Source organism: Microcebus murinus, chromosome 8, assembly GCF_040939455.1.
Source record: "Microcebus murinus isolate Inina chromosome 8, M.murinus_Inina_mat1.0, whole genome shotgun sequence".
Lineage (NCBI taxonomy): Eukaryota > Metazoa > Chordata > Mammalia > Primates > Cheirogaleidae > Microcebus > Microcebus murinus.
Genome location: NC_134111.1, coordinates 98,647,013 through 98,667,242, shown reverse-complemented (window position 1 = coordinate 98,667,242; position 20,230 = coordinate 98,647,013). Strand labels below are relative to the sequence as shown.

The following is a 20,230-nucleotide window of genomic DNA, read 5'->3' as shown; positions in this document are numbered from 1 at the left end:
CTGGCAGATCCACCTGGTCAGCCGCATCCCCGGCTGAGAGGCCTCAGGCAGGCCACCTCACACTCTGGTAAGTGGCCATGGCTTGTCTTGACATCCCCAGCCAAAGTGAATTTGCCTTTGTCTCAGAGATGCCCCTGCCTCAGTTCCTGCCAAGTCATGGTCACCTCGGCCTCACCACCTTTCATCCCCTTCTGTTCACTCTTTACTGTGGACCTTTCCATGGGGTTTCAGCATCTGATGTGCCTCCACTTCCTGCAGCTCTTGCTATTATTCTTTTCTCTGTATTTTTATCTCTGCATATATGTCCTAATTTGTATTCCATGTTTCTGCCTTTCCTGTTAGATTATCTGGGTAAGCAGCACTGGGTTAAGCACAGGCTCTGGGTTCAGAACACCTGGGTTCATACTTGCTCATCTGACCATAGGCAAAATCCACATGTGCTCTCCCTAGATTTCAGTTTCCCTGTCTGCAAGATGGACACATAAATAACACTATCTCCAGTGGCAGCACTAAACCAGCACCCTTCCCCATACGTTGGGGACCCTTCCCCATACGTTGTGTGACCCTTCCTCATACGTTGCCCTATGCATCTCTTTAAGGTGAAAACAGCGTCTTTTGTCATAGATAAACCAAGCCCCTTTTGTCATAGATAAACAGCGTCTTTTGTCATAGATAAACCAGCACCCTTCCCCATACGTTGTGTGACCCTTCCCCATAAGCTGTGTGACCCTTCCACATACGTTGCCCTATGCATCTCTTTAAGGTGAAAACAGCGTCTTTTGTCATAGATAAACCAAGCCCCTTTCAGCTACACTCAGATTATTTTAATGAGGTGCCTTTTGGAAAATCCCTATGGATGGAGGGCTGGTGAAGGAGGTGGAGGAAGTGAACACATGATTAGAGGATGGGAATTTCAGCCCTTCCCCCTGGCCTTTAGAGAGGGGAGTATGGAATGGAGCTTGACTTGATCTCCTACAGCCCATTATTTTATCAATCATAACTATATAACATAATTTCTGTAACAACCCTAGATGACTGGGTTCAGAGTGCTTCTGGACTGGCAAACATATGGAAGTGCTGGGGGGGGGGGTGAGCCCAGAGAGGGTACGGAAGCTGTGTGACCCTTCCCCATACGTTGCCCTATGCATCTCTTTAATTTGGCTGTTCTTGAGTTTTATTTTTTACAATACATTGGCAAACATGGCAAACGTGTAAATGTTTCCCTGAGTCCTGTGAGCTGTGCTAGCCAAGTGTCAAACCCAAAGTGAAGGCCATGGGAACCTTCGATTTATAGCCAGTTGGTAAGGAGCACAGGTCAGAACCTGAGACCTGTGACTGGCGTCTGAAGTGAGGGACAGTCCTGTGAGACTGAGCCCTTAACATGCACAGTCTGTGCTAACTCTGGTAGAACTGAATTAAATCAGAGGACACTTGGAGAACTGGTTGGTGTGGGGAAGACCCCCCACGTACACTGCCAGAAGTGCTGTGAGTGTGAGGGCTCAGATGACTAAGACGGTGTTTGTCTTTCACCCAGAGCCTTCTCTTTAGTATTGACCATGGGCCACAGTTCTTAGCCCTTCACAGCTTCACAGGGATCTTCTGCTGCAGGGACCTCTCTACGTCACCATTACTTCCAGGCAGTTAGTGTCTTTCTGTCTGGCTACTGACACACTCGCTCCCTTCATCCTGTTTTTGGGCCAGCAGTGTCTTGTGATGGCTGCTCCTCCAGGACCCCACGCCTGGGTGGGAGCTCAGACAGACTCCCTGCCCTGCCGTCCCCACGGTCCTTCCTCATTCTTCCCCGAGTCACAGTCTCCACTCAGCACCTGGGGCCCCTTTTCCTCTTAGCAGCTGAGAACGTTCTGCCCTGTCGTTATTACCTTGTTCCAGGGTTAGTTGGCTGCTGGGCCCCTCCTCTCTCCCTTCTTCAGGACTTTCTTGTAAACACCATTTGTCTGGGAGCACTGAAGAGCCAGAGACAGAGTCAATGGGAGAGAGAAGGGAGTTAGTTATCTCCACTAGAGACCAGCGACAACATCTGTAAATTGTACATTTTGGAATTTCCACCCTTGAGTCACTAAGAGCTCAGTGGGTCCCACATGACTCAATGTTCTCCCACCATCCCCTGGACAGAAAGGAGAAGATCCTGTCAAGGAAGACTTTGTCTCCCACACTGAAAAGAGATACTCAAGATTTAAGGGTAAAGGAGAAGTAAAAACATTGTGAGCCATGTTACTTGCCCAGAAAAATTTTCAGATGGCAGGGAGAGCACATTTCACAATAACTAATAAAAGTGAAGTGTGTTTTCTGACCTGTTCAAATGAAGGAAGAAACAGGGATTTCTTGGGGAGAAGGTCTAGGGCCTGGAAAGAGCTGATTATAAAACAGAAATCCCCAACAGCTTTAGTAATGGGGCTAGAAAAGAGGAAGTTTTTGGTTTAACTTTGTCAAGGGGGAGGAGCGATTCCCAAAGAAACATGACAGAGGACACAGGGGCAGCTCGCATGGACTTCCGGGTCCAGGAGGAAGCAGTGTCTCCCTGAGGGGGGGGGCAACTGCACTGAGTGAGGTGGTGGGCAGTGCCCTGGCCAGCGGTTACCCTCAGTGTGCATCACCCAAGCTCTGGGAGCTGCTCTGGGAACAGGGAGGAGGAACTGTAGTCCATGGAGAGTATGGGAGCCCCTGAGATGTGAACAGTAAAGGTGCCACCATTCCACGGGCTCCCACAGCCTGGGGACATCAAATATAATATTGACTTGAAATTTGTGCCCATGTATTTGCCTGCCTTTAATTTCCTCTTCTGATTTGAATGATGTGCTATAAAAATTATTTTATTCCTAAGTAGATAAAGTTACTATTGACACAAACCAACAAGCCATATATACATCCTGAAATTTTTTTCCCTTGCTTATAAACCTGGAATGTCTCTTTATTGCCTCTTAAATAAACTTCAAATTCCTTAGCATTCATTGCCAGATCCTTCAAAATGTTTCTCCAACTTATTTCTGTTGAATCAGCTTCTACACTCTTTGCACTTTTGGATTTGGCCAAATCTGATTTGTTCTGTTTTGCAGATATGCTCCCACACTTATATTCCTGTTCCCTCAGCATCCACCCTGCTCAGGGCATGTGCCCACCTTTCCTGTGATGTCTCTAGCCTTATTTGGAGAATTGGGTTGAGACCAAACTATGTTGAAATAAAAAGTTTTCTAGGTAAGTTAAAAAAAAATGGAGGGCATCCTCTTTACTCTGTCCCAATAAAATAGTAAAATATGCCTTATCAGGAGAAAGTCTAGAATGAAACTGTTAGTTTTACATGCCACCAAAAATAGTCACTGGCAGACCAATCAGTTTTGTGATCATTTGGTTAGTGTTTGCTTCACCCCTTGTGGATAAAGGGTAAATTTACCTTTATTAAAGGCACATTTGACCCAGGGTTTACTTCCTTCTTCATTAATCTGGAAGTTGTGGCTTTTTTGCTCTGTTACTAGGGAAACACTGGGCTTAGAAAAGACCCATAACTGTCACATTGGGATAGACTAAATATCAACTACAAATAACTGGTGGAAGCCATATTTTGGCCTTTCTTCAATGTGGCAACTCTTATAACTCAGCTTATCCATTGTGTGGTCCCTAAAAGTTATGACTGTGGAGCTGTTAAAAGAGACATTGCTTCTCACAGGCATGTGGTGGTAGACCAAGGTGAATCCTTCAACCACAGGTAAGCTGTCACTCAAGGTAAGTCACAGTCAACTTGGTGGACTACTGTGTAGATCACTGCAAAGGCTCCCACTGAAGAGAAGCAACTGATGCTGCCCTGTTGGGATTCTGTGTTGTTTATTCTATGTTCTTCTTAGTAAAGCTGGTATCAGTGTAGCTCTGGTTGTCTTGTGAGTCTAAATGTCCAGTTAAGCAGACCTCCAGATGGTTGTGATACCATAGCTATTACATCCATAGCTTCAAGAAGGATCATGACATGCCTGTTTTGTTAACTACTATATCCTTACTGCTCAGCACAGTGTGTGATGGAAGAACAATATATGCTTATTGAAAAAAATTGGCCCTGGACCTCAAAAGGTAGGTAGTAAATCTAATTACCACTTTTGAAGCTTTCACGAATAGGAATTAAAGCAGGGTACTCCTTCATGTTGATGTTACTGAACATTATCTTCAGAACTTCTAGGTTAAAGTTCTTCTCCAGCTCACTGAGAACACTGTACACCACTTGTTTTACAGGGACCAGGTTTCTACAAGATTCTTCAAAATCCTTAAAAAATATTGAATGGAAAAAATACAAAGACAGACTTCAAAGAGCTGTGGAAATTAATTTTATGATTGATGTATTCCAGTTTCCCTATGTAGGTATCTTCTCATGTAATGCTTTGTAATTTTTATATATTCACATAGCTACTAAATGAAACAAATAAATCCATCCTCCTTAAAAATATCCATTGATGAGTCTGATCTCTTCAACCTCATTTATATTAGATGCAAAAAGAAGCAGTTTTGAAGAATAAAAGTGGGTTAAACGTAAAGGATGTGTAGCCCTTTAAGAGCCTGGCTAAGATGTTTGGGAATAGACTTAGCAGGTGATGAGTGTCTGTTCTGTTTGATGGACACTCTCTGCCCTTTCCCCAGGACTGTCTTGGCCTGAAGGGCTCAGGGAAACCAGGTGACCATTCTCCCCTTGCCATGAACTTGGCCACAGAGGAGGCATACTCATAGGCAAAGAGAATACTCGCTGTTCTGTGTCTCCAACAGGGCCTATTGGTGAAATTACCCAAATGTAAAAAATTAAAAAATGGAAAAAGAAAAAGAACCCTAAAAGATGTTGGAGAAAGAATCGCAAACATCTACTCCCAAGTTTGTCCTAACCAGACACGAATTCCTGTGGGTTTTAATGTTCTTAAATCTAGATATTTTAATTAGCTCAAATAAAATTTCATGCCAATTACTGTTTCAGTAAATCAATTTATTAAAACTGTTCATGAATCCATAAAATTATATTGAATTTTTAGTTTATGTTCTAGTGTGTGTTTCCCTACGAGACACTGTACGTTTATGGAGTGTGTCTATTTCTGACCCAGCATATTTCCAGTGCCATTCACCCTGACACCACAGGGCACCAGGGACCCCACTCCCTCAGTGAGAAGCAGGATCATCTTTGGTGATTTCTGCTTCTCCCCTCCCCCCCTGCCTTACAGGAGCACTTACAGAAACACTTGAAAATGTTCCCCACTCATAGAACACCCCTCAGCTACTTGTACCCCAAAGTTTAGGTCTAGGATATCAAAGCTCAATTTAATTTGGAGCTGGTTTAGCAGATTATGGCATAATAAACTTTACTTACTGCAAACATTTTTTCTGTGATCAATTCATGGTCACGGAGGAGCTCAAGGAATGGAAATGTCTTTCTTATTGCACATGAAATCTCCACCTTATGTTTTTTGAAGTGAGTGAATATAGGGTCATAGATAAGCCTGTCCTCTATGTTTTGCTCTTCTGTGGCCATCCTAGGGGAAAAAAAGATACCACATAGAAATAGTCATCAAAATTCTGACATGTTTGTAGAGGATGTAAGATTTCATGTGTTAAGGATAGGCTTTGAAGAATCAACATATATAAAATAGGTGGTCCTGGGTAGAGGCCAGGGTAAATGGAATTGAAGCAACAAACAAATATGCAATAGAAGAAAGCATGGAGGTTAAGAATGACTACTATATAGGACTGAAAAATTCCTGTCCATCCTGATCAAAGCCATCGTAAAGATATCTTCACCTAAACATAACTGGAACATTTTTGAATTAAAAAAAAAATCTAATTCCTATAAAATTAAGATGGAGTAACCAGGTCATCCAAAGAAAAATGAAAAACAATGGTATAAATATAAAATTCAATCTTAAAAATGCATCTTAATTAACAATCAAGAGAAAATAAATATCTGAAAGATAAAACAATGTCAGAAAGATAAAAACAAGCTGTTAAGGGAGAAATACCATCCTACATCGTAAACTTAATTGATAAATATTATGTGTTTTAATAATGATAATGATATGATAAGGCATAAATTGAGAATTTCACAAATATATCAGTGATATCTCCTGGGACAGGTGTTTCTGCTTTGTGTTAATATAAATTTGTTTGTGCTAGTGTTATACATAGTGAATTTTTTTAGGCGTCTGAATTTCAGAAATTGCTGCTGTTTCTTGTGAAATTAATGTTACACCTTAGTCTGTAATTCTGGCTCTAGTTGATCACTTCGTTGCTATGGTAATATTTTAAGCAACATCTCTATATTCCTAAATGCTATGAAAACTCATCAACTTCCTTCATCAAAGCACAAGGAAATTATCAGCACTTCCCAGTACCCAAAATACAGCAGGGAATAATAATGCCACACCATTGTTTTTTAATTCCTATAAAAAAAAGTTTCTGCTTAAAGAATGTAGTGTAAGAGCCAGGCGCGGTGGCTCACGCCTGTAATCCTAGCACTCTGGGAAGCCGAGGTGGGCGGATTGCTTGAGGTCAGGAGTTTGAAACCAGCTTGAGCAAGAGCAAGACCCCGTCTCTACTATAAATAGAAAGAATTTAATTGGCCAACTAATATATATAGAAAAAATTAGCCAGGCATGGTGGTACATGCCTGTAGTCCCAGCTACTTGGGAGGCTGAGACAGAGGATTGCTTGAGCCCAGGAGTTTGAGGTTGCTGTGAGCTAGGCTGATGCCACGGCACTCACTCTAGCCTGGGCAACATAGTGAGACTCTGTCTCAAAAAAAAAAAATGTAGTGTAGGGAGAAGCATATCTTCTCTTTTATTGAAGACCCCAATAAAGTGCTAAGAAAGGAATTAGATTCACAATGACAAAGAGAATAGTAGGGAACAATGAGTATATGAAATATTTCAACCAGAGGAGAGACTTGCTATTGTAGGTGGAGGATGCTCCCAGAGATCAGAAAACAGTTAGTGTGCCCTGCAGAACTCTGAAGAGGCAGTGGAGATTGAGAGGAAGACATAGGGCTAAAACTTGATGTGTTATTTGAAAAATGAAGCACAGAACAGTGCATCCCTTGCCTGTCAACCTCCATGCAGACTACCTACAGCCAGGCAGCCTCTCAGGGGCAAACATTGCTGGCATCTCTTTCACCATATGTTAATACTACCTGTTATTCAATTTCGCATCAAGGGATAACACATAATATATGCTGTTGTGCCTGCCACCTTCTGCTCAGCAACCATGTTGTTGCATTGAACAGCAGTTTACTCTTTTTTTATAATTTTTGAGCTGTATTCCATGTTGTGAATCTACCACAATTTGTTTATTCATTTTCTTGTTGATGGACATATAGGTTGATTCCAATTTGGGACTAATGTGAATAAAACTGTATAAGTTTTTTTGTGGCAAGATGTTTTCATTTTTCTTGGGTAAATACCTAGGAGCGGAATTGCTGGGTCCTTGTGTAGCTGTATGTGTACCTATTGTAGAACCTACCAAACTGTTTTGCACACACCTGTAGAGATGGTCTTTCTAATTTCAGCTATTGTAGAGTGTATGATATGATACTGTATTTTAGTTTTAATTTGTATTTATTTAATTACTAATGATATCAAACATATTTTTATGTGCTTACTGGATATATACATGTATATGTTTGTGTATGCATGTCTGTTTAAGTCTTTGGCCCATTTATATTATTAAGTTTTCTTTTCCTTATTGATGAGTAGAAGCTTTTTTGTGTAATATACATGGGAGTTTTTTGTTTGGCTTATGTGTTATAAATATGTTCTACAGGTCTATGGCTTGCCTCTCATTTTCTTAAGCATGTTTTTTAATGAGGAGACATTTTTAATTTTGAGAAAGTCTAGTCTATCATTTTTTTTATTTTTATGGTTAATTACTTTAGTTACTTACATAGTACACTAATAACTTTAGTTACACTAATAACTTTAGTGTACTATGTAAGAAATGTTTGCTCACCCCAAGGTCATGAAACAATTCCAAAAGCAATTATGAATATAAACATGAGTCTTTTTCTGGGCTTTCCATGCTGCATCATTGACCTGTTTGTCTACCCTAATGGCAACATTATTTTGGCTTGAAAACTAGAGCTTAAAGAAAACCTTGAAGTCAATAGAAAAATTGTCTTGGTTTTTCTAGGTTCTTTGGTTTTACATACATGTTTTCAAATCAATTTGCCAATGTCTACAAGAAAAGCCTTTTGGATTTTGATAGGGTTTGAACTGAACTTGTGGGGCCGTAGCTACGCTCCCAGCAAAAAATTGGGTCCCTTAGGCTGGGGTCATTGCAAAGGACAAGGAAATAATAGAAAATAATAGAATAGAGAAATAGAAGAATACACAGAGACAAAAGTACAGTATTATAAAGCACAGATTTTTATAGGTGAAGGCTCCAGAAACCCCACAGCATTCCCATGATCTGTGAGGCCCAGAGTAAAGTTTCACATGGGTATTTATTGGTACAGTGATTGGTTGCCAGGAGTAACAGATTTACATAATAACAGGTAGTTTGTTTTAGGTTAAAAGTCTCCTAAAAGGCTTGTAGAAATCCCTTAATTAACTCTATCTATATGAGCAAACAGTTACAAAATCTTTCTAAGACAAACCTTTAAGTTCTAAGATAAAGCTATTACTTAGCAGAAAGGCTAAACAGAGATATAGTGGCTCTATATTTCTTTATCTAAATATTGTGGATTGAGACAGGTAGTTAGGAGTGAAGCAGGAACTGTCCCTTAGGCTGACTGCTTTTAGCTGCAGGTGTCTATCTGTGGGGTGGGCACTCTTTGATCAGCTCTCATCTCATGGCTCCATGCAAACCTGCTTTGTCATACAAAACAGGTGAAAGCCACAAGTTTGAGACTGCAGCCTCACCTTCAAAAGCAACTGTCACTGACCTTTGAGGTGCCCTCTTGAGGCAAAGCAGCTTTTGATATGCAAACTAACACATTCACATATTCCTTCAGGGCAAAGCCCTGCAAAACTCTTGAAATCATTTCTGTCTCTATATAGCAATATTAATCTATGGAGCAACATCTTCATGAGGCAACATCTCTATGGGGCAACAGATAAATTTGGAAGAATTGACATCTTAAGAATATTGAGCTTCCAACCTGTTAACATTGTATATATCTTCGTTTATTTAGCTTTATTTAATTTTGCCTAGCACTGTTTATAGTTTTCAGTATGTAAGTCATGAATACACTATTCATTAAATGTATACCTAGTTATTTTATTCTCTTGAACTCCTGACCTTGAGCAATCCACCCACCTCAGCCTCCCAGAGTGCTAGGATTACAGGTGTGAGCACCACTCCTGGCCTTATTTTATTCTTTTTTGATGCTACTTTAAATAGTATTGCTTTTTAAATTGATTATTAGTGTTATATAGAAATAGAATTGTTTGAAAAATATTAACCAAATATTTGTGATATTGCTAAATTTGTGTATCAGTCCTAGTAAAGCATTTCTACATTTTCTTGGGATTTTATAGAAAATAATCATGTCATCAGCAAATAAGAACATTTTAGTGATTATTTTCTGACAATTATTTCTTTTTTCTTGTCTTATTGCACTGGTTAAGAGTTTAAATACAATGCTGAAGTGGTGAGAAGGGATTTTCTTGCCTTATTTCCAATTTTAGAGAGAAAGCATTGAGTATCACCATTAAGTATGATGTTTTATGTACCTGTATACACACACATATATTAAATACACATAAATATACATTTTGAAACACATTAAGGTAATAAATACTATTCTTAATTTGCTTAGAATTTTAGCATGAATAGATGTGGAAGTTTATCAAGTGTATCTACAGAGATATTCATATAAATTTTATTTTTATTCTTTAATTTGGTAAATCACATTGGTTGATTTCCAGAGTCTCTTCTTAAGTTGGAGTAGATACACAAATCAACATACATTTGAGGAAATACTCCAATATTAGAAAGAATAATGTTTAAAAATGGAAAAAAAATTACTATACGAGAAACAGAGATATGGTAGGAATGGGAGAAAAATTCCAAATAGTAATTATTTGAATGTAAAGCTTCAAATTATATGAATAACTTCACAACATTGAATTAACTGGGAAAGGGAAATGTGAGTTAAATGATTTATTTCATGCATGAAACAATGTAGGTGAATTATATGGTTTTAAATTCAACTATGATGATTACAGAAATATAGATTAAAGAATGAGTTTGAAAAGTTGAAAGCAACAACTAATTGAGTAAAATTAGACCCTATAAAGACTTATGAAAGACTGAAAATAAAATTAAAAAGCACATAATACAGTTTGCATTTTTAGAGACAAAAAGAAAAAAATCAATGAGTTATAAAACATAGTTTTTCAAAGGTATGAAAAATTATTTATAACACTAAATGTAAATGAAAAAATGATAATATTGAAAGGCATAGAATCCAACTGAAAGCACAACTAAGACAAAATGATCCCAAATTTGTCAAAATCAAAGATAAGCATGTTATGGGATGCAACTGCAAACAATACACAAAGCAAGGGTGTTCCCATCAATGTTAAATCAAAAGTCAAGAAAAAAAATAACAGGACATATGTTTTATTGGCATTGGAAAACAATTCACCTCCAGTTTTGGACTCTTTACATAGGCAAAATATATAGGCTCTGGATAAATTTAAATAATTTATTACTTAATCTTGTGGCTTAAACACAGAGAACATGCTTTCTCAATATCTTTGAAATATATGCCAATATTGAGCATAATCTTGGTCACAAAAGAAGTCTCAATAAGTAATAAGTCAGTAGAAGCTAAATACACTACATGTTAAAGAAAATTAGTTACTTAGAGATTTTAGAAAATAAAACAGAGCACATTGTGTCTTGTCAAAGATGATATAAAACTTGTAGCTAGAGATTATTTAAAAACATAAGAAAAAAGAGAAAAGTAATGAGAATGAGTAAAACAAAGATGGTTCAACATTAAGAAATCTCTCTATAATTTTACATCAATAAATAAAAGGAGAAAAAGTAAATGTATCCACAAATGATTTTAAAAGAGAAGTTGATAAGTCTTAGGAGCTATTTTTATAAAAACTCTATATGAAATAAAAACTAACACAATATAAAGTCTCTAAAACCAGGAAATGCTAGAATAAACATGAAACATTAGCTAATGCAATAGAATCTAAAAATGAAATAATTGTTATAAATACTAAAATAGTGTACATTATATGTTCTATGATTATATACACAGAAACACTAGAGAACTAATAAAATTCATAAGAACTAGAAAAATAAGTTGCCAAGAAATATTAATAAAAATGGATATGTAAAATGTAGAGATTTCATTTGAAAAAACATAAATTGAAAAAAATAAAATCTCAGGCACAAAAACAAATAAATATGCATATATTTATAAATTTTGAAAGGTATGAGATCTATATGAAGAAAACTATAAAATCTTATTGAAGGAAATTAAATAAAATATAAATAAATGAAAATATATTCAGTGCCCTGAATTTGAAAAAAATAGTAATTAAATCAATTCTTCTGAAATTGTTATGTAACTGTGGTGCACTTGGAACCTGAAACTTCATTAAAAGTGGACAAATGGGAATCCTTACCATGCTCATGGATTGGTAGAATCAATATTGTTAAAATGTCCATTCTGCATAAAGTGATTTACAGAATTAATGTAATCACTATCAAAATTCCACCATCTTTCTTTACAGATTTAGAAAAAATAATTCTACACTTCATCTGGAACCAGAGAAGATCTCTTATAGCCAAAGCAATCTTAAGCAAAAAGATCAAATTGGGAGGCATCAGTCTGCCAGACTTCATGCTTTACTACAAGGCTGTAGTAACCAACACAGCATGGTATTGGCACAAAAACAGAGATATAGACCTTTAGAATAGAATAGAGATCCCATATATAAAACCACCCTCATATTGTCATCGAATCTTGGACAAAGCAGACAAAAGTATACATTGGGGGAAAGAATCTCTATTCAATAAGTGGTGCTGGTAAAACTGGATATCCATATGCAGAAGATTGCAACTGGATCCCTACCTCTCACCTCTCCCACAAATCAACTCACTTTGGATAACATTTAAACCTAAGGTGTAAAACTTTAAGAATTATGGAGGAAAATATTAGGAAGACTCTTTTAGATATCATCTAGGCAAAGAATTTATGGGCTGGGCATTGTGGCTCATACCTGTACTCCTAGCACTCTGGGAGGCCAAGGTGGGAGTATCGTTTGAGCTCAGGAGTTCAAGACCAGCCTGAGCAAGAGTGAGACCCTGTCTCTACTAAAAAAAATAGAAAGAAATTAGCTGCACAACTAAAACTATATATAGAAAAAACTATCCAGGCATGATGGTGCATGCCTGTAGTCCCAGCTACTTGGGAGGCTGGGGCAAGAGGATCGCTTGACCCCAGGAGTTTGAGGTTACTGTGAGCTAGGCTGATGACATGGCACTGTAGCCTGGGCAACACAGTGAGATTCTGTCTCAAGAAAAAACAAAAAAGAATTTATGAAGAAGATCCCCCCAAAACCAATCACAGCAGCAACAAAAATAAATAAATGGGACCTTATCAAATTAAAAACCTGCTGCACAGCCAAGGAAACTATCATTAGAGCGAACAGACAACCTACAGAATGGGAGAAAATATTTGCTTTCTGTACATCAGTAAAGGGCTAATAACAAGAATCTATGTAGAACTTAAAAAAATCAACAAGAAAAAAATCAAACAATCCCATCAATAAATGGGCAAAGGACATGAACAGAAACTTTTCAAAAGAGATATACTAATGGTCAGCAAACATATAAAAAAGTGCTCAACATCTCTAATTATTAGGAAAATGCAAATCAAAACTATAGTGAGATATCACCTAAGTCCAGTGAGAATGACCTCTATCAAAAAGTCCCAAAATAACAAATGCTAGCATGGATGTGGAGAGATTGGAACTCTCTTACACTGCTGGTGGGACTGCAAATTAGTAAACCCCTGTGGAAAGTAATTTGGAGATACCTCAAAGAGCTAAATATAGAACTACCATTTGATCCAGCAATCCTACTACTAGGCATCTATCCAAAGGAAAAAAATACATTCTATAATAAAGACATCTGCACTCGAATGTTTATAGCAGCACAATTCACAATTGCAAAGATGTGGAAACAACCCAAGTGTCCATCAATACATGAGTAGATTAATAAAACATGGCATATGTATACCATAAAGTTCTACTCAGCCACAAAAAACAATGGTGATATAGCACCTCTTGTATTATCCTGGATAGAGCTGGAACCCATTCTACTAAGTGAAATATACCAAGAATGGAATAATAAGCACCACATGTATCCACCAGCAAATTGGTTATAACCGATCAACACATAAGTGCACATATGGGAATAACATTTCATCAGGTGTCGGGCAGATGGGAGGGGTGAAGAGGGGTTGGGTATATACACACATAATGAGTGCAATGCACACTGTCTAGGGGATGGACACACTTGAAGCTCTGACTTGGGTGGGGCAAGGGCAATATACATAACCTAAACATTTGTACCCCATAATATGCTGAAATTAAAACAAAAAAAAATAATTGTTTGTGTTCACATTTTTTTCTTTTGAAAAACTCCAAAGTCTTGTCTGTTAATGCAGAGTGCTTGGTCTTCATGTGTTGAAGCAGTTTTGAAGGTTTCATGACTTCTTGGATAGTCAGTCATGTGAATCACCTGTTGCAATGAGCCTGTAATTTAAGTAGGACTCTTGATATTTTCTTTTAAAGGCTGCTTTTTTTTTTTTGGTAGGTAGTCCTTCCTTATCTTCTGTCTCATCATTGGGTCTTTCCCCCCTTTCAAAGAAGCTCTCCAGCAACATTTGTTTTTTACTTATTTTTGCTAGCGCTACCTAGTGGGCTTACCAAAACTGTGACTGAGACAAGTGCACAGTATAGGAAAGAGGCATGGATGGAAATGGTAAATAAAACAATGGGCAGGCCATGTACAGACTGAAATAAGTGTCGGATTCTGACTTAAGGCCTGCACCAGATGCAGCTGTACAATTGAAGTACATCAGCTCATTTGCCACTATAAAGCCTGCCACCAAATACAGCTTTACAGTTGAAGTAAGATGCTCACTGGCCACTATAAAGCCTGCCACCAGATGCAGCTTGTCACTTAAAACTGACTGATAGAATTTTGATATGAGTCTACAAGCAATTTGTCTATTATGGTCTCTGTGCAGTGAAACCTCTCTGCTAATGGTAATCTCTATTCGTAGCCGCTCCCCAGCACTAGCATCACCACCTCAGATCATCATGCATTAGATTCTCACGAGGAGCACGAGACCCAGATTCCTAACATGCACAGTTTACAGTAGGGTTTGTGCTTCTGTGAGAATCTAATGCTGCTGCTGATCTGACAGGACGCCCACCTCCTCCTGTGCAGTACTGGTTCATGGTCTGGGGGTTGGGGACCACAGGGATAAAGGGCATGTATCAGAAACCCTCAATTTAAACATTATAAACATTCCCCTAAAATCAGGAACAAAATTAAAATGGTCATTTTTACTGCTATTCAGTATTTAACTGGCAGTCATGTCTAATACACTAAGACAAACACACACACAAAAAAAAAAAAAAGAGGGAGAAAGAAAGATAAACAAGAAAAAGAAAAATATAGAGGTATACATTTTGAAAAGGAAAAGACAGAACTCCTACTATATTTGAATATGTAGTTATTTCTCCAGAAAAATACAAGACAATATTAGGAAGAAGAAGACCACTTAGTAAAATTCCTATGTGCAAGATCAACAAACAAAAACTGATAGATTTCCCTTATGCCAGCAATAAATAATTAGGAAATGTAAAAGAAAAATGAACTTCCACTCACAAATTAAATTTTATATGCCTAGCACTAAGTTGATACAATGAGAATACCACAGGACCCATTAAACATTACTATAGAAACTTCAAATACTTGAACACTTGAATAAATGAAGAAATATACATGTTTGTAGCTGGGATCATTCAGAGTTGTCTAAAATGTAAATTCTTCCTAAATTTATTTTTTCATTCAGTGTCTCTCAACAGAATCCCAGAAAGATAGGTTACAGAACATTACCTATAAAATCACAGTAACTAAAACATTTCAGTAGGAAACAAATAAAAAATAGAACCACGGATCAGAACAGGGGTCACCTATACATGTTCATACATAAGAGAGAATATAGTACAATAGTGCCTACTACGTGAGTGTGGTCGCTCTCTTAAAATATCTCATTATACTGTAGCTCTTAGGAAACTTCAGCATACAATTTTCTTTTCTTTCCTTATATTATATAACTTTAATGTTTTCACTTAAAAGAAGCAATTTATGGCTTCTCTGTGGCATATCTTGGTTGCCAGCATCACCACTGTCCTACGTTGGGGCCATTATTAAGTAAAATAAGGGCTCCTTGAGCAGAAGCACTGCAATACTACAGCAGTTGCTCTGATACTTGAGACAGTTACTAAGTGACTAACAGGCAGGCGGGTGGCATCTAGAGTGTAGAGGTGCTGGACAAAGGGATGGGTCACACCCCAAGTGGGACTGAGAGGGACTGCATGAGATTTCGCCACACTATTCAGAATGGCATGCAATTTCTAACTTATAAATTGTTTATTTCTGGAATTTTTCATTGAATATTTTCAGACCTCAGTTGACTACTAGTAATTGAAACGATGGAAATCAAAATTGTGGATAAAGGAGGACTACTGTAGTTTATAATAGTATAAAAATAGCAAATATCAATGGAAAAATCTAGAAATATTAATACAAAACCATCAGACAGTAAAATAGAAATTTTATTAGAAAATACTCTAAAATTAGCAGTATACAGATACCACATTCATGACATGGAAGACATAATATTGTTAAGATGTCAATTTCCTTCAAACGGATCCACTGACTCCATGCAATCTCATACAAAATCACAATAAGATTTTGAGAAGCTGATTTGGAAGCACAGAGGTCAAGACACTTTGGAAGGAGAGGAGGAGAATATTTGCTGTAGCATGTATCAGGAGTTGTTGGGACGCTGTCACCTTTGTGACAGTGTAGTTCTGGGACAAGCAGAGGCAATCACAGACCAATGGCAGAGAAGAGACACAGAAAGTACCTGCCTCTATGGCAACTTGGTTAATGAAAAGGATAGCATTGCAAATCAGTGGGGAAAAGGATGGTTTAGTAAATTAATCATGTCCTCAGAAAAATTGGCAAGAATGAAAATAGAGCCCTCAAACTGTAGCGCAGATAGGACACAATTTGTTCTCAGACAAGGCAGGAAACGTGACAAAGTGTTCACTCAGATTGTGACTGAGGAAGTGTGAAGTTTGGGGCGAAGCATAGAAAGATGGTCTGTAAAGCCACGCATGGCAGGCGCAGGAAGAAACAAAGGAACACAGAATGCAATCTAAAGACAATAAGAATATCTCCACAGTGCTTAATGCCCCCAAATATTTAACGAAATATGAGTTAAAGCGGGGCTTACAGAGCTGTAGAAAAGAAGATCCCCATGAAAAAGAAACACAATCCAATTTTTTTTTAATCACAAATTACAAGAAACAAAACTTACAAAGACTTAAATAATGTCCATGGAGAAAAGGAAGAGACAGCCAGTACGAACACAAAGTAAAAAACTGAATAGTTCAAAGCACTAGGGGCGCAGACAAGATGTATTCAAAGTTTAAGTTCCATCAATCTAAGACTCAGGTGGGGCAAAGGCAATATATGTGACCTAAACATTTGTACCCCCGTAATATTCTGAAATTAAAAAAAAGAGAGAGAATAATTGGCCCTGAAAGTTGAAAAAGAAAATGTTTTCAGAGATACTGCAGAGGAAATTTCTCCTTGAATAAAGGTAGAATCAAATCTGCCACCTTGAAGATCACAAGGACTACCTTAATCCTGGCAGTGCTCATGGAATTTGTCAGTAACTTTCCCCAGGACTTTATTTGTAGCAATGAGCATGCATCTCTCTTATAAAATTAATACCATGATAGATGGATACCTCAACTTTTAAGCCTTGGTAAGATAAAAGTCACCATACAGTTAAAGGACAAGAAAAGTATATGTATCCTTATTGGAATATTTAGATAACTCTCTCATATCATGAAAGAAAGGACAAACACCTCAACTGAATAACACTTGCAACAATAAATGAACATTTCATAGAAGCGGGAATTTAAATGGCCAATAAACATAAAAAACTGTTCAACTTCCACATAATCAGGAAAATACAAATTAAATCAGGAGCAACTCCTTATCCATAGCTCTGTAAAGTTTGGCTAGATGTTGGGAGACGGCTCATCTGTCTCATTTGCTATTGGAAGAAAGGTACATTGATTCAGCCACTTAGGCAATTTGGCAGGATCTGTAAGAAGTAACTATCAGCACCCATTGCCTCCATAATTCCACTTATTTAGGTTTTGACACAAGTTAAATACTTGTATACATGCAAAAGAAAACCCAAAAAGAAATAGATAATCATTGTTATTACAACCTAGTGGTAAAAGTGAACAATTGAAAACAACCTGAATGTCCTTCAATTGGGAAAGGGTTAAAAAATTATGATATATCAATTCCATGGAATGGCATGTCACTATTAAAAAGAATGGGGTAGGTCTACATGTATTAAGGTGAAAAGATGTCTAAGATTTCCACTATTAAGATAAGTGAAAAAGAAAAGCATGTGAAACATGATCCCATTTATTACAAGACTGGAACACAAATTTTGTGTTTATGAAACACATGTTATATAGGTAAATGTGTAGAAAAAGATGAGGAAGGCTGAACACAAGACTCTCCATGAGACCAGAAAGGGAAGCTACTGGGGATGGGGGGCGAGTGGTGAAGAGGGTGTTTCTGTCTATGTACTTTTACATTGTTTGAAGCTTTATGAACAACCATGTATAATGTGTTTCTTTTGTGTTGAGAAATTTTTAAATTAAAAAATAAGGTAGTGTTCTTTCTGAACCCATTACTAGAGAAAAGTTAGGATTTCTATCCCTTTTCTTTGCAGAGGTATCCAGCATCCTGAAACACGAAATTAAAGTGAAGCTAAAAATATTCAGCCTGCACTCGTCTTTTGCCATCCTGGGCCTTTCTCGTCCTTTTCCTTCTTCTGACCAAGGAAAATAGAGGAAAAAATCAGACCCCAAGCCAGTCATGGGAACAGCCCAGGAGTGGCAGGACCCCCTGTGCCAGGACAGGTGAGACCACGGAATCCGATGTTTGAAGTAAGCCAGGTGTTTATCCCAGAGCTTCTATTTTCTGAGCTACTTTCTTTGACATGACCTATGTGAAGGTAGAAGAAGGCAGAGGGACACGAGAGGGCTAAGAGCTCATGGGGATATAACACATCCCTGCCTCAAAGGACTCCTGTGTTCAGAGAGTCCTGGCCAGCTGAGCAGCAGCTGCAAACAAGGAAGCCACATGTGTTATTTCAAGCTGGACTCACACCAACAGCTGTCCTGTTGCAGTTTAAAAACACAATTTCCGCATTATATACACTTTGATTTCATTATTTTGCATACCTGTGTCCTAGCAAAGCAAGACTCAACTCAAGTGAAGCTTTAGACAGGAACTGCACTAACGGCATGAAAGCAGCAATATTGTCAGGGATGAGGAGGGAGATAAGGACTCACCTGTCGCTCAGGTCGCAGCGCCCACCTGCTATCCTCAGAGCCGGGCATTCAATCCCTCCCGTCTGCCTGGTATGTGTCCCCTGTGGCTGCCCGGACTCTGGGCAGAAAGTCAGCTGACAGACTGACTTACCCCGAGACGGCTCCGCCCAAATGGGGAAATAAGAAGTGAAAGTATTGGTCCAAGCTCATGGCGAGCCGTGGACACTGTGTGTCTCCTCCATGACACCAAAGGGTTCTCAGCTTCCTGAAATGTGGCAGAGGGATGGGAAGAGGCCCTGGGCAAGACCTGGAGGAGCAGGGAAGGAGGACCCCAGGATGAGCAGGGCCAGCTCCCAGGAGCCCACATGTTTGTGTAAAGGACAGAAAAAACATCCACTCGAACCCAAATAGCCCTCAGCTGCTTCTGCCTTCCAAGAAAGTGGCAAGGCTACTGGGAGTGGGGGTAAACTCCATGTTTCCTTTCCCCTTGCTGAGATGGCTGGGGTAGTGGGCGGGAGGTTGGAGGGAAAGCCAGAAACTTCAAATCTTCTCCTGGGCTAGTGGGAGAGTCTGGACTGGACCGAGTTAGGTCTGCTCATTTGCACACAGGGCTGGTGTATTGATAATTAATTTTATCAATCGCTGTGCACAGACTATTTTCTAATTTAAGCTCGATCCGCAGGACACACCACCACAAGCCACACCAGTTTTACTTCCATTTATTAAGGGAGAAGAGAAAAAGAGAGAAAGTAAGAGAAAAGTACCACAGGGAAAGAACACACACAAAAAAAAGAAAGAAAGAAAAGAAAATTTAAAAATTAAAAAAAAAATCAAAACCTTCTAGAACAATTATTGTAAAGAGTAGGAATAATAAAGTCAGTATGGAATGTAAAAAAAAAAAAAAAAAAGAGTAATCATACCACTAGGATCCCATTATCAGCACGGGAGGCTTATCACCACGGGTAATCTCAACACCTAATTCTCACGGGCAGTCTCTCAGGCAACACGGAGATGTTAGATAGACAAGAAGCGGCTGAGAGGTGGCTGAAAAAGCTGCTCGGGGACTTTCTTATACTGCTTATATAGTGGTTTGAACAAAGGAAGGCTTTTGGCGCCAAAAAGGCATATGCTCTGGTCACCGAGGTCCCAGATCTGGCCAGGAACTGGGGCCTGTAGTGACTGGTCTCACATATCAGTTCCGGGCATGAGCCTAGGGTAAACATCCCTGGACAGCCCAAGATAAACAGTCCCCAGGCACATAGCTCAGAGCTGTCAATTCCCATTTCCTCAAGAAGTGGCCAACTTCTCCAGGAAATGGGTGCATACCTCAAGCCTTATAAATTTATATGACCCCAAGCAGGCCTTAATATTCTGTACCTCAGTACAATTCGGTCCTAGGGCTGCTTGGGGGAATATGCATAGTTTACATGGGCTTGTCTGAACATGAAAGCATGATACAATTATCTCATATGGCAATACATCTAGCAATTACAAAGACATAAAATAATAAGCATCACAATAATAATCAAAACAGGGGTATATAGCAGAACAGTATTTGT

The 20,230-nt window shown here is 38.5% G+C and overlaps 1 protein-coding gene across 1 annotated transcript in view; it reads right to left on the bottom strand.

The window, feature by feature from the left end:
• The window catches only part of LOC105862860 (nuclear body protein SP140-like protein), a 37,431-nt gene extending 18,607 nt beyond the window's left edge, over window positions 1-18,824 (bottom strand). Inside the window, exons 1-4 of the mRNA XM_012749455.3 lie at window positions 18,693-18,824; window positions 5,351-5,513; window positions 4,099-4,267; window positions 1,881-1,964 (exon numbers count right to left, since the gene is read on the bottom strand). Coding sequence (XP_012604909.2) covers window positions 1,881-1,964; window positions 4,099-4,267; window positions 5,351-5,512 — 415 coding nt within the window. The 5' untranslated portion in view covers window position 5,513; window positions 18,693-18,824. The remainder of the gene's footprint in view (window positions 1-1,880; window positions 1,965-4,098; window positions 4,268-5,350; window positions 5,514-18,692) is intronic.
• Between the last annotated feature and the right edge of the window lie 1,406 nt (window positions 18,825-20,230).